The 15,431-nt window shown below is 43.1% G+C and overlaps 1 protein-coding gene across 3 annotated transcripts in view; it reads right to left on the reverse strand.

Moving 5' to 3' along the window:
• Positions 1-14,831, reverse strand: part of nkain2 (sodium/potassium transporting ATPase interacting 2) — a 185,419-nt gene extending 170,588 nt beyond the window's left edge. Inside the window, exon 1 of one of the 3 annotated variants that reach the window (XM_014205110.3) lies at positions 13,627-14,829. In XM_014205110.3, the coding sequence (XP_014060585.1) occupies positions 13,627-13,680 (54 nt within the window). In that variant the 5' untranslated portion in view covers positions 13,681-14,829. Of the gene's footprint in view, positions 1-13,626 lie in introns of all 3 variants that reach the window. The other 2 variants (XM_014205111.3, XM_014205112.3) reach the window with 2 other exon arrangements.
• Positions 14,832-15,431: the final 600 nt, after the last annotated feature.

Raw genomic sequence — 15,431 nt, forward strand, 5'->3', positions numbered from 1 at the left:
ATAGGACCTATAGTTTCATATGGAGGCTGATCACCAAAATAATGACATTGGCCATGCAGCTCAAAGGAACTTGCCTGGACCAATGTGGCGTGGATCTGGTTTTTTTGTATAGTATTTCTATTTACTTCATATCTGGAATCCCTCAACTAAAGCTAGCCAGCTAACTACCTACCAGCTATCAGTCAGCAAACCATTGCTAGCGGTCATCAGCTAACCTTTAGCTCGGAAAGCTCTCGCCAGTTCGAACAACGTGACTCAAACCAGAGCATAACGGACCTATATATATATATTTTTTTCTCCATATCCCCGGATTCCTACCGCAAACTCTGAACATTTTCATCTGGATCTTCGCAACTAGCTAACCGCAATCCCGGGTGACTTCGCCTGGCTAGCGTTTCCATCCCGGAGCAAGATCCAATTAGTCTGAAGCTAACCCGGGCCATGGCTCCTGTGCTACCACCGAAGCCCACTCCTGGGCAACAATATCCGGACCCCTTCTACTGACGATACGGGGTACGGAACCCCGCCAATCCTCTACGACTGGAATACCGACATAATCTGCCTGAGGATTCCAATCAGGCCCCTCAGGCGCGACGTCCGCTGAAGGCCCATTCTGCTAACCACGGCCTGCTAGCTACCTAGAGCTACTTGGAACCCTACTAATTCCACGACTGGTCTATCGATGTCACCGCATGAAGAGGCAAAAAAACAGACTTACCCCCATCGCGATGTCCCCCAAAGGCTAACTTGCTAGCCCCGGTCTGCTAACTGCTAGCTTGCTTGCCTCGGTCTGCTAACTGCTAGCTTGCCTGCACCGGTCTGCTAGCTGCTAGCCCCGGTCTGCTAACTGCTTGCTTGCTAACCCGGTCTACGAACCACTAGCTTGCCAGCCCCGGTCTGCTAACTGCTAGCTTGTTTAGCCCCGGCCTACTAACTGTTAGCTTGTGAGCATCGGCCTGCTAACTGTCTGAATCGCCGTGTCCCCAGTCAGCCCAACCACTCACTGGACCCATATGTTCACTTGGCTATGCATGCCTCTCTCTAATATCAATATGCCTCATCCATTACTGTCCTGGTTAGTGATTACTGTCTAATTTCATTGTAGAGCCTCTAGCCCTGCTCAATATGCCTTATCCAACAATGTTGTTCCACCTCCTACATATGCGATGACATCACCTGGTTTAAACGTCTCTAGAGACTATATCTCTCTCATCATTACTGAATGTCTAGGTTTACCTCCAATGTACTCACATCCTACCTTACCTTTGTCTGTACACTATGCCTTTAATCGATGCTATCGTGCTCACAAACCTGCTCCTTTTATTCTCTGTTCCAAACGTGCTATACGGCCAGTTCGTATAGCCTTTAGCTGTACCCTTATCCTACTTCACCTCTGTTCCTCTGGTGATGTAGAGGTTAATCCAGGCCCAGCAGTGACTAGCTCCACTCCCACTCCCCAGGTGATCTCATTTGTTGACTTCTGTAACCGTAAAAGCCTTGGTTTCATGCATGTTACCATTAGAACCCTACTCCCTAAGTTTGTTTTACTCACTGCTTTAGCACACTCTGCCAACCCGGATGTCTTAGCCGTGTCTGAATCCTGGCTTAGGAAAACCATCAAAAACCTGAAATCTCCATCGCTAACTATAACATTTTCCGCCAAGATAGAACTGCCAAAGGGGGCGGTGTTGCAATCTACTGCAAAGATAGCCTGCAGAGTTCTGTATTACTATCCAAGTCTGTACCCAAAAAATTAGAGCTTCTACTTCTAAAAATTCACCTTTCCAGAAACAAGTCTCTCACTGTTGCCGCTTGCTATAGACCTCCCTCTGCCCCCAGCTGTGCCCTCGATACCATATGTGAATTGATTGCCCCCCATCTATCTTCTGAGCTCGTGCTACTAGGTGACCTAAACTGGGACATGCTTAACACCCCGGCCATCCTACAATCTAAGCTTGAATCCTACAATCTAAGCTTGATGCCCTCAATCTCACACAAATTATCAATGAACCTACCAGGTACAACCCCAAATCCGTAAACACGGGCACCCTCATAGATGTCATCCTAACTAACTCGCCCTCCAAATACACCTCTGCTGTTTTCAATCAAGATCTCAGCGATCACTGACTCATTGCTTGCATCCGTAATGGGTCTGCGACCAAACAACCACCCCTCATCACTGTCAAACGCTCCCTAAAACACCACTGCGAGCAGGCCTTTCTAATCGACCTGGCCGGGGTATCCTGGAATGACATTGACCTCATCCCGTCAGTAGATGATGCCTGGCTATTCTTTAAAAGTGCCTTCCTCACCATCTTAAATAAGCATGCACCATTCAAAAAATGTAGAACTAGGAATAGATATAGTCCTTGGTTCACTCCAGACCTGTCTGCCCTTGACCAGCACAAAAACATCCTGTGGCATTCTGCACCGAATAGCCCCCGTGATATGCAACTTTTCAGGGAAGTTAGGAACAAATATACAAAGGCAGTTAGGATAGCTAAGGCTAGATTTTTCAAACATAAATTTGCATACTGTAGTACTAACTCAAAAATGTTCTGGGACACTGTAAAGACCATGGAAAATAAGAGCACCTCCTCCCAGCTGCCCACTGCTCAGAGGCTAAGAAACACTGTTACCACCGATAAATCCACTATAATTGAGAATTTCAATAAGCATTTCTCTACGGCTGGCCATGCTTTCCACCTGGCTACCCCTACCACTGCCATTTCTCCTTCACCCAAATCCAGATAGCTGATCTGAAAGAGCTGCAAAATCTGGACCCCTACAAATCAGCCAGGCTAGACAATCTGGGCCCTCTCTTTCTAAAATGATCTGCCGAAATTGTTGCAACCCCTATTACTAGCCTGTTCAACCTCTCTTTCGTATCGTCTGAGATTCCCAAAGATTGGAAAGCTGCGTGGTCATCCCCCTTTTCAAAGGGGGTGACACTCTAGACCCAAACTGCTACAGACCCAAATCTATCCTACCCTGTCTTTCTAAGGTCTTTGAAAGCCAAATTAACAAACAGATTACCGACCATTTCGAATCCCACCGTACCTTCTTATGCAATCTGGTTTCAGAGCTGGTCATGGGTGCACCTCAGTCACGCTCAAGGTCCTAAACAATATCATAACCGCCATCGATAAGAGACATTACTGTGCAGCCGTATTCATCGACCTGGCCAAGGCTTTCGACTCTGTCAATCACCACATTCTTATTGGCAGACTCGACAGCCTTGGTTTCTCAAAAGATTGCCTCGCTTGGTTTTCCAACTACTTCTCTGATAGAGTTCAGTGTGTCAAATCGGAGGGCCTGTTGTCCGGACCTCTGGCAGTCTCTATGGGGGTGCCACAGGGTTCAATTCTTGGGCCAACTCTCTTCTTTGTATACATCAATGATGTCGCTCTTGCTGCTGGTGAGTCTCTGATCCACCTCTATGCAGACGACACCATTCTGTATACTTCTGGCACCTCTTTGGACACAGTGTTAACCTGTTGGGTCTAGGGGGCAGCATTTGCACGTCTGGATAAAAAAAATGTACCCGATTTAATCTGGTTACTAATCCTACCCAGTAACTAGAATATGCATATACTTATTATATATGGATAGAAAACACTCTAAAGTTTCCAAAACTGTTTGAATGGTGTCTGTGAGTATAACAGAACTCATTTGGCAGGCAAAACCCTGAGACATTTTCTGACAGGAAGTGGATACCTGATGTGTTGTATTGACTTTAAACCTATCCCATTGAAAAACACAGGGGTTTAGGAATATTTTGGCACTTCCTATTGCTTCCACTAGATGTCACCAGCCTTTACAAAGTGTTTTGAGTCTTCTGGAGGGAGATCTGACCGAACAAGAGCCATGGAACGATGATGGCCCATTAGACACCTTGCGCGCGAGTTCATGTTGGGTACCCTCGTTCCAATACGTTATAAAAGAGTATGCATTCGTCCACCTTGAATATTATTCATGTTCTGGTTAAAAAAGGCCCTAATGATTTATGCTATACAACGTTTGACATGTTTGAACGAACGGAAATATATTTTTTCCCCTCGTTCATGACGAGAAGTCCGGCTGGCTTACATCATGTGCTAACGAGACAGAGATTTTTGGACATAAATGATGAGCTTTTTTGAACAAAACTACATTCGTTATGGACCTGTGATACCTGGAAGTGACATCTGATGAAGAGAATCAAAGGTAATGGATTATTTACATAGTATTTTCGATTTTAGATCTCCCCAACATGACGTCTAGTCTGTATCGCAACGCGTATTTTTCTGGGCGCAGTGCTCAGATTATTGCAAAGTGTGATTTCCCAGTAAGGTTATTTTTAAATCTGGCAAGTTGATTGCGTTCAAGAGATGTAAATCTATAATTCTTTAAATGACAATATAATATTTTACCAATGTTTTCTAATTTTAATTATTTAATTTGTTACGCTGACTTGACTGCCGGTTATTGGAGGGAAACGATTTCCTCAACATCAATGCCATAGTAAAACGCTGTTTTTGGATATAAATATGAACTTGATAGAACTAAAAATGCATGCATTGTCTAACATAATGTCCTAGGAGTGTCATCTGATGGAGATTGTAAAAGGTTAGTGCATCATTTTAGCTGGTTTTATGGTTTTGGTGACCCTGTCTTTGACTTGACAAAACATTACACACAACTCTTGTAAATGTACTGTCCTAACATACTCTAAATTTATGCTTTCGCCGTAAAACCTTTTTGAAATCGTAAAACGTGGTTAGATTAAGGAGATGTTTATCTTTCAAATGGTGTAACATAGTTGTATTTTTGAAAAATTTGAATTTTGACATTTATTTGGATTCAAATTTGCCGCTCTTGAAATACACCTGCTGTTGATGGAGTGCACCACGGGTGGCACGCTAGCGTCCCACCTAGCCCCAAGAGGTTTTAACTAACCTCCAGACGAGCTTCAATGCCATACAATTCTCCTTCCGTGGCCTCCAACTACTCTTAAACGCAAGTAAAACTAAATGCATGCTATTCAATCGATCGCTGCCCGCACCTGCTCGCCCGTCCAGCATCACTACTCTGGACGGCTCTGACTTAGAATACGTGGACAACTACAAATACCTAGGTGTCTGGTTAGACTGTAAACTCTCCTTCCAGACTCACATTAAGCATCTCCAATCCAAAAATAAATCTAGAATCGGCTTCCTATATCGCAACAAAGCATCCTTCACTCATGCTGCCAAACATACCCTCGTAAAACTGACCATCCTACCGATCCTCGACTTTAGTGATGTCATCTATAAAATAGCCTCAAACACTCTACTCAACAAATTGGATGCAGTCTATCACAGTGCCATCTGTTTTGTCACCAAAGCCCCATACACTACCCACCATTGTGACCTGTACGTTCTCGTTGGTTGGCCCTCGCTTCATACTCGTCGCCAAACCCACTGGCTACAGGTTATCTACAAGTCTCTGCAAGGTAAAGCTCCGCCTTATCTCAGCTCAGTGGTCACCATAGCAGCACCCACTTGTAGCACGCGCTCCAGCAGGTATATCTCACTGGTCACCCCCAAAGCCAATTCCTCCTTTGGTCGTCTTTCCTTCTAGTTCTCTGCTGCCAATGACTGGAACGAACTGCAAACATTTCTGAAGCTGGAGACTCATATCTCCCTCAATAGCTTTAAGCACCAGCTGTCAGAGCAGCTCACAGATCACTGCACCTGTACATTGCCCATCTGTAAACAGCCCATCTATCTACCTACCTCATCCCCATACTGTATTTATTTATTTATCTTGCTCCTTTGCACCCCAGTATCCCTACTTGCACATTCATCTTCTGCACATCTACCATTCCAGTGTTTAATTGCTATATTGTAATTACTTCGCCACCATGGCCTATTTATTGCCTTAACTCCCTTATCCTACCTCATTTGCACTCACTATATATAGACTTTTTGTTTTCTTTTGTTCTACTGTATTATTGACTGTATGTTTTGTTTATTCCATGTGTAACTCTGTGTTGTTGTATGTGTCGAATTGCTATGCTTTATCTTGGCCAGGTCGCAGTTGCAAATGAGAACTTACCTGGTTAAATAAAGGTGAAATAAAAAAATATAAATATATAATCTGGTTCCTTGAAATCTAACCTGCATTTGGCTGAGTAGGCTATAGTATAGCAATGAGTGTTTTAATGAAAACAATATTCCCCTCCACCATACGATTTTGTATACAGTGCATTTCAATCACAGATGAAGGCATTAGGTTACTCAAAAACACCTAGAGTCGATTGATGCACCCATGTGTCAATCTAATTAAAATAATAAAACATCCCGATCAAAAGCCGTCTGTTTAAGCTAGAGATATCTGCTTGGGCTGCTTCTCAATCCAACGCATCTGTGTCTCAATCCACCGGACCCGCCTATGTCGACCTTCAGAATCTGCGGTGGAAAGTGGCAGAGCTACAGCACTGTTTGTCAGACCAGGAGACATCCCGAAAATCAGTCTTCTCAGGAAAAAGTCTGAACGGTTTGGGATACAAACGAATATGACCCCACTATGGAAAGGGGTAGTGTTCTCTGTTTTGTTCTACGACCCCCAAGTGTCACAGGACCAACAAAAAAAGGGGTTAAATATTATTTCCTGACCTTTCTTATAACTCCTAGATATAGGACAGTCACTTCAAAACCTTGTTCCTCATGATTTATTTTTTGGTCTGTTTGTTTTACAATTGTTGAATGTGTTATTCAATGTGTTTTTATGGGCTGTAGCAGTAAAGGTACAATTCTATATTTGATCAAATATACTGCTCAAAAAAATAAAGGGAACACTTAAACAACACATCCTAGATCTGAATGAAATAAATAATCTTATTAAATACTTTTTTCTTTACATAGTTGAATGTGCTGACAACAAAATCACACAAAAATAATCAATGGAAATCCAATTTATCAACCCATGGAGGTCTGGATTTGGAGTCACACTCAAAATTAAAGTGGAAAACCACACTACAGGCTGATCCAACTTTGATGTAATGTCCTTAAAACAAGTCAAAATGAAGCTCAGTAGTGTGTGTGGCCTCGGCGTGCCTGTATGACCTCCCTACAACGCCTGGGCATGCTCCTGATGAGGTGGCAGATGGTCTCCTGAGGGATCTCCTCCCAGACCTGGACTAAAGCATCCGCCAACTCCTGGACAGTCTGTGGTGCAACGTGGCGTTGGTGGATGGAGCGAGACATGATCTCCCAGATGTGCTCAATTGGATTCAGGTCTGGGGAACGGGCGGGCCAGTCCATAGCATCAATGCCTTCCTCTTGCAGGAACTGCTGACGCACTCCAGCCACATGAGGTCTAGCATTGTCTTGCATTAGGAGGAACCCAGGGCCAACCGCACCAGCATATGGTCTCACAAGGGGTCTGAGGATCTCATCTCGGTACCTAATGGCAGTCAGGCTACCTCTGGCGAGCACATGGAGGGCTGTGCGGCCCCCCAAAGAAATGCCACCCCACACCATGACTGACCCACCACCAAACCGGTCATGCTGGAGGATGTTGCAGGCAGCAGAACGTTCTCCACGGCGTCTCCAGACTCTGTCACGTCTGTCACGTGCTCAGTGTGAACCTGCTTTCATCTGTGAAGAGCACAGGGCGCCAGTGGCGAATTTGCCAATCTTGGTGTTCTCTGGCAAATGCCAAACGTCCTGCACGGTGTTGGGCTGTAAGCACAACCCCCACCTGTGGACGTCGGGCCCTCATACCACCCTCATGGAGTCTGTTTCTGACCGTTTGAGCAGACACATGCACATTTGTGGCCTGCTGGAGGTCATTTTGCAGGGCTCTGGCAGTGCTTCTCCTGCTCCTCCTTGCACAAAGGCGGAGGTAGCGGTCCTGCTGCTGGGTTGTTGCCCTCCTACGGCCTCCTCCACATCTCCTGATGTACTGGCCTGTCTCCTGGTAGCGCCTCCATGCTCTGGACACTACACTGACAGACACAGCAAACCTTCTTGCCACAGCTCGCATTGATGTGCCATCCTGGATGAGCTGCACTACCTGAGCCACTTGTGTGGGTTGTAGACTCCGTCTCATGCTACCACTAGAGTGAAAGCACCGCCAGCATTCAAAAGTGACCAAAACATCAGCCAGGAAGCATAGGAACTGAGAAGTGGTCTGTGGTCCCCACCTGCAGAACCACTCCTTTATTGGGGGTGTCTTGCTAATTGCCTATAATTTCCACCTGTTGTCTATTCCATTTGCACAACAGCATGTGAAATTTATTGTCAATCAGTGTTGCTTCCTAAGTGGACAGTTTGATTTCACAGAAGTGTGATTGACTTGGAGTTACATTGTGTTGTTTAAGTGTTCCCTTTATTTTTTTGAGCAGTGTATATACAGTACCAGTCAAAAGTTTGGACACACCTAAACATGCCAGTTTTTATTTATTTTTACTATTTTCTACGTTGTAGAAAAATAGTGATGACATCAAAGCTATGAAATAACACATATGGAATCATGTAATAAACAAAAAAAGTGTTCAACAAATCAAAATATATTTTATATTTGAGATTCTTCAAAGTAGCCACCCTTTGCCTTGATGACAGCTTTGCACACTCTTGGCATTCTCTCAACCAGCTTCATGAGATATGCTTTTCCAACAGTCTTGAAGGAGTTCCCACTTATACTGAGCACTTGTTGGCTGCTTTTCCTTCACTCTGCGGTCCAACCCATCCTAAACCATCTCAATCGGGTTGAGGTCGGGGGATTGTGGAGGCCAGGTCATCTGATGCAGCACTCCATCACTCTCCTGGGTCAAATAGCCCTTATACAACCTGGAGGTGTGTTGGATCATTGTGCTGTTGAAAAATTATAGTCCCACTAAGCACAAACCAGATGGGATGGCGTATCGCTGCAGAATGCAGTGGTAGCAATGCTAGTTAAGTGTGCCTTGAATTATAAATAAATCACAGACATTGTCACCAGCAAAGCATCCCCACACCATCACACCTCCTCCTCCATGCTTCACGGTGGGAACCACAAATGTGGAGATCATCAGTTCACCTACTCTGCATATCACAAAGACACGGTGGTTGGAACCAAAAATCTCAAATTTGGACAAATCAGACCAAAGGACAGATTTCCACTGGTCTAATGTCCATTGCTCGTGTTTCTTGGCCCAAACAAGTCTCTTCTTCATATTGGTGTCCTTTAGCAGTGATGTCTTTTAACCTCTTAGGGCTAGGGGGCAGTATTTACACCGCCGGATAAAAAACATCCCTGATTTAATCTGGTTACTACTCCTACCCAGTAACTAGAATATGCATATACTTATTAGATATGGATAGAAAACACCCTAAAGTTTCTAAAACTGTTTGAATGGTGTCTGTGAGTATAACAGAACTCATATGGCAGGCAAAAACCTGCGAGATTCCTTTACAGGAAGTGGCCTGTCTGACCATTTATTGGCTTTCTTTGACATCTCTTTCCAAAACAAAGGATCTCTGCGGTAACGTGACACTTCCCACGGCTCCCATAGGCTCTCAGAGCCCGGGAAAAAGCTGAATGTCGTCATTCCAGCCCCAGGCTGAAACACATTATCGCCTTTGTCAAGTGGCCGATCTGGGGACAGTGGGCTTAGGCGCGTGCACTGGTCGCCCCCGTCTTTCTTTTTTTTCCTCTATTTACCGAAACGCAGATTCCCGGTCGGAATATTATCGCTTTTTTACGAGATAAATTGCATAAAAATTGATTTTAAACAGCGGTTGACATGCTTCGAAGTACGGTAATGGAATATTTAGAATTTTTTTGTCACGAAATGCGCCATGCTCGTAACCCTGATTTACCATTTCGGATAGTGTCTAGAACGCACGAACAAAACGCCGCTGTTTGGATATAACGATGGATTATTTGGGACCAAACCAACATTTGTTATTGAAGTAGAAGTCCTGGGAGTGCATTCTGACGAAGAACAGCAAAGGTAATAACATTTTTGTTATAGTGAATCTGATTTTGGTGAAGGCTAAACTTGCTGGGTGTCTAAATAGCTAGCCCGTGATGGCTGGGCTATGTACTTAGAATATTGCAAAATGTGCTTTCACCAAAAAGCTATTTTAAAATCGGACATATCGAGTGCATAGAGGAGTTCTGTATCTATAATTCTTAAAATAATTGTTCTGCTTTTTGTGAACGTTTATCGTGAGTAATTTAGTAAATTGTTAGTAAATTCCCCGGAAGTTTGTGGGGGGTATGCTAGTTCTGAACGTCACATGCTAATGTAAAAAGCTGTTTTTTGATATAAATATGAACTTGATTGAACAAAACATGCATGTATTGTATAACATAACGTCCTAGGGTTGTCATCTGATGAAGATCATCAAAGGTTAGTGCTGCATTTAGCTGTGGTTTGGGTTTATGTGACATTATATGCTAGCTTGAAAAATGGGTGTCTGATTATTTCTGGCTGGGTACTCTGCTGACATAATCTAATGTTTTGCTTTCGTTGTAAAGCCTTTTTGAAATCGGACAGTGTGGTTAGATAAAGGAGAGTCTTGTCTTTAAAATGGTGTAAAATAGTTATATGTTTGAGAAATTGAAGTAATAGCATTTTTAAGGTATTTGAATATCGCGCCACGGGATTAGACTGGCTGTTGCGTAGGTGGGACGATTTGGTGCCACCTACCCTAGAGAGGTTAAGCAATTCGACCATGAAGGCCTGATTCACACAGTCTCCTCTGAGGTGCAGTTAACTCTAATTAACTTATCCTCTGCAGCAGAGGTAACTATAGGTCTTCCTCTCCTGTGGCGGTCCTCATGAGAGCCAGTTTCATCATAGTGCTGATGGTTTTTGCGACTGCACTTGAAGAAACTTTAAAAGTTGTTGAAATGTTCCGTATTTACTGACCTTCATGTCTTAAAGTAATGATGGACTGTCATTTCTCTTTGCTTATTTGAGCTGTTCTTGCCATAATATGGACTTGGTCTTTTACCAAATAAGGCTATCTTCTGTATACCACCCCTGCCTTCCGTCACACCACAACTGATTGGCTCAAACACATTAAGAAGGAATGACATTCCACAAATGAACTTTTAACAAGGCACACCTGTTAATTGAAATGCATTCCAGGTGACTACCTCGTGAAGCTGGTTGAGAGAATGCCAAGAGTGTGCAAAGCTGTCAACAAGGCAAAGGGTGGCTACTTTGAAGAATCTCAAATATATTTTGATTTGATTAACACTTTTTTGGTTACTACATGACTCCATATGTGTTATTTCATAGTTTTGATGTCTTCACTATTATTCTACAATGTAGGAAATAGTGAAAATAAATAAAAACCCTGCAATGAGTAGGTGTGTCCGAACTTTTGACTGGTACTGTATGTTTGCAACTTTGCAACTACTTACATTGGTAGCGGATGAGTCATTTCCAGTCAACGCTGGTTGGAATTGGCTCGCGAAACTACCTTTAACTTCCTTCATACTGGACATAAAAATGGTATCCATGAGTTCATCTGACTCTGGTTAAGTAGATAAAGGGCCTCATTGCCAAAATCCCAAAGTGTCCCTATAACCAAATAGCTACCTGGACAATCTGCATTGACCCTTTTTGCACAATTTTTTTTCTGTCGTCACATACACAACTGTTACTGTTTACTATCTGTCACTTTATTCCTAGTTATATGTACATATCTACCTCAATTACCTCGTACCCCAGCACATCAACTTGGTACTGGTACCTCGTGTATAAAGCCAAGTTATTGTTACTCATTGTGTATTTATTATACATTTTATTATTACACGTTTTACTTTAATATTATTTTTCTGTTCTTTCTCATTGTTGGGAAAGGCCTGTGAGTAAGCATTTCACTGTTAGTCTACATCTGTTGTTTACGAAGCATGTGATGAATAACATTTTATTTTATCCCCTAGCTCTAACATTGACCCTAACCTTAACCCTTAGCCAAGTTAATGTTAACCACCTCAATTGAATTTGTAACATATCATACATATCATGTATACTTCGTACCATTTTGTAGGAATTGTAATGCATAACATATCATACGAAATTTACGATGGACATCCACATATTAATACCAACTTAACATATCTTACTAATTTGAGAGTCCTGAATTTACATTTACTATGTTACGCTACCCCTGAGTCCAGGTTGCTATTGGGAGATGCATGAGGGTACTAGCTGGTCATTTCACTACAGCCTACTGCAGGTATACCATCCTAAAAGTCAACTCTTCTGTCCTAAGCCAATAACTGGAAAAATCGCCAGTGGCCTAGTATGACCGAATCCACAATTCAGAGTTCAAGCGGATCATTTGATCATCACAACTCAGAGGAGAGTGGGAATAAGATCATTTGGAGTGTTGAATTACACAAAGGTTTGCGCTCACACTGCTCCTCCCGGTGCTCACTGACTACACGCACAAGAGGCTCCTTACCAGCTGTACCACTGGGGGCTGATGCCAGGGAAGCATGGTGAAATGGTGGGGCTGGGGGGTGTTTGTGAATGGCTCCCTTCCGTAGTCACATTTAGAAATGCCTAACACCTTGAGTCATGTTGAGGTTTTATTACAGAAGGCTGTAGGAATAATGTGGAATTAGATGGGATGCAGCTGATAATGCTGTCATCAATAACTCAAATGTAGGCTACTGGAACTGATGCTGTATTCTGATTTGCCAAAGTTACCTGGAGAATTTAATCAGATTCAGTGGCTAATGTCAGGTGAAGTGGACTATTGAGGGTGTGGCTGTATTTTTTGGAGAGGCAAATAGCCGAGTATATGCCTCTTACCGGGGTCGAACTGGGACCAAGAAATGGCCATGGCATTTTTTTCCTTGAGACCCCACGCTGGACCATTTTTTCTCCTTGAGGCCCCTTACTAGCCAGATAGTGTGTTGAAATTATCACAGATTACGGTGAAATAAACAGAAATTACTTATTTGAAATTCATGTCGGGCACACAAATAAATAAAAAAATGTTGTGTCCACCAAATGATTTTCTTCATAATGTATGTGCCCAGTACACAATTTTCTTCAAAAACAATTCCAATCTATTGTGGCTAACGTTAGCTAGGGGGCTAACGTTAGCTAGGCTAGGGGTTAGGGTTAAGGTTAGGGGTTAGGTTAATGGGCGGATAATGGTTAGCTAACATGCTAAGTAGTTGCAAAAGTAGCTAAAAAGTAATAAGTAGTGGCAAAGTTGCAAATTAGCTAAAATGCTAAAGTTGTCTGTGATTAAATTCAAACGTGCAACCTTTGGATTGCTAGACAATAGTGTTATATGCTTACCCATCCACCCTGATCAACCACCCTCCTTTCATTTTTTTCCTTAAAGTGATAACCATAGACTTCAAGTCATTGCGATAACGCAAGTTATTATTAGCTTGTGAAACTACCTCTACCATTTTTTATCCACTAGTTCATCTGACTCTGGGGAAGTAGATAAAGGGCCTCGTTGCCAAAATCCCAATGTATTCCTTTAAGTAACCTTCTGTCTTATGTAACTATACCATAGGTAACGTCTCATAATAATTTGAGTCTCCCGTATACTATGTTACGTCGAGTCTATGAGACCAGCCTGCCCCAAGAGAAAGCCATTATGCATGAAATCATTAAGATCACGAACTCACCAATTGCATGCCACATATAAAGGCCAGCGTGCATCTGCCACTGCAACAACCCATGGTGTACTGTCCACTTTGTATCTCTGCTCCACGTGGGTCACTGTAACTCTCAAATCCCCAAATATCTGCGCTGTTGGCCTGGGCAGTTGCAATGACGCGACCGCACTTTACAGCAGAGTACGTTTCAGGAGGTCCAATTCCACAATTCCAGATGGTTTTCAGTCAAAGGTGTATTCTTGTTGACATACCAATAAACTCCCCTCCGTATTTACTTTTGTATATATTACAATCGACGGGTATCCAAGCGGAAATAGATGAAGACAATTATGATTGGTTCTACAATTTGATAATCCTATTTCAACAAATACTGGAACAGTTTGAATTACATGTCCAGATGTACAAAATTAAGAAAGTCGGTCAGCTCTCAATTAGCAGCATTTTGATCTGGTTATTGTACGTCTGAATGATCAGTCCATGGATAATCCATAAACTAGAATTAAAGAATCTGAAAAACGTTTACAATTAATGTTCGATCATACTGTACATGGTCCAGAATAAAGTGCCAGTCGGCATTAGGCAGAACAGTATCCAAACACAGTGCCACTTGAAGAAATGAACAGTATCAGCCTATTTCTGAAAGGGTCCTTTGCTGAGAAACAAAGCAAGCCAGTGTTGTATACGGCAATGGGGTTCTTCTCATCGCTCCTCCCTCCACTATCGGGTTGTTCGGGTACTAGTGTGCAACTGAACTAACTAGCACCCTTTACTTTTCACACAGAAAGTCAAAGGGACAAAGTAGAATCCAAAGCGGTCAGACGTTATTGTCTTTCCCTTCTTTACGCTCTCTCAATAGGAGGCATACCGCGAATATGAGAATTCCCGTCGTTGTCCGATATCGGTGGAGCTGAACAGAGTCCTCCTACTGTCCTCCTCAGGAGCGCTGTGCATCCTCAGTTGCCTGGATTTCATAACCGCTGATTGTCCCCTGTTGGATATAAAACATTTTTCGCTTACACACAGAGCATGACTGTCCTATACTGGATATATGGTCGGTAGCACAGACAGTCCAGTAAAAAGAGGGACGAAAGAGAGACGCGGTGCAAGTTGCACGGTCGCCAGCCCCACCATCTGACGCTCCAGAATGAATGAACCGCACGCAGTGTTATTCACCACAGGGAAGCGGTTGAGTTCCTTTCTCACGATGAGCCAGAGAGATGCGATATAGAGCGCAGCTGACGACCTGGCCGTCACTGAATACACTGGATTAGCCCTCTGCTCCGATTCGCAGTGGGAGTCAATGGCAGGGAGTTGAGGTGATTATAATTTGAATCATCACCTGTAAATCATAGGTGGATTGAATTCAGAGCCACAATGATGGACAGTCAGTCATCCAGAACGAAAAGTCAATTAAATTAAAAGGTTAGCCTATTGATGAAGCCAAATAAATGGCATAGGCATGTGCCACCCTTCATTTGTGATAATATAGGCTATAATAAGAGGCCAACTTATTTTCGCAGACACTTTCATCCAAAGACATGCTGTCCCAACCAACTGAGCCATCACATATAATCCAAAGTGGCCTTTGATAACATGCACAAAGGAGTAAATTCTACTGAAAAAATGGCCTGTTCTTCCCTCATATTGTGTACTCTCCACCCAGCATGTCTCTTGATTGGCAAGGACAGCCATTCTGCCATATCTTTTTTTTTTCTCTCTCTCTCACACACACACACACACACACACACACACACACACACACACACACAGTAGCTGTGTTTATGACATGGCTTAATTATCTTGGTAATCTTGAG

This window comes from Salmo salar, chromosome 06, assembly GCF_965601325.2.
Source record: "Salmo salar chromosome 06, fSalSal1, whole genome shotgun sequence".
Classification (NCBI taxonomy): Eukaryota; Metazoa; Chordata; class Actinopteri; order Salmoniformes; family Salmonidae; genus Salmo; species Salmo salar.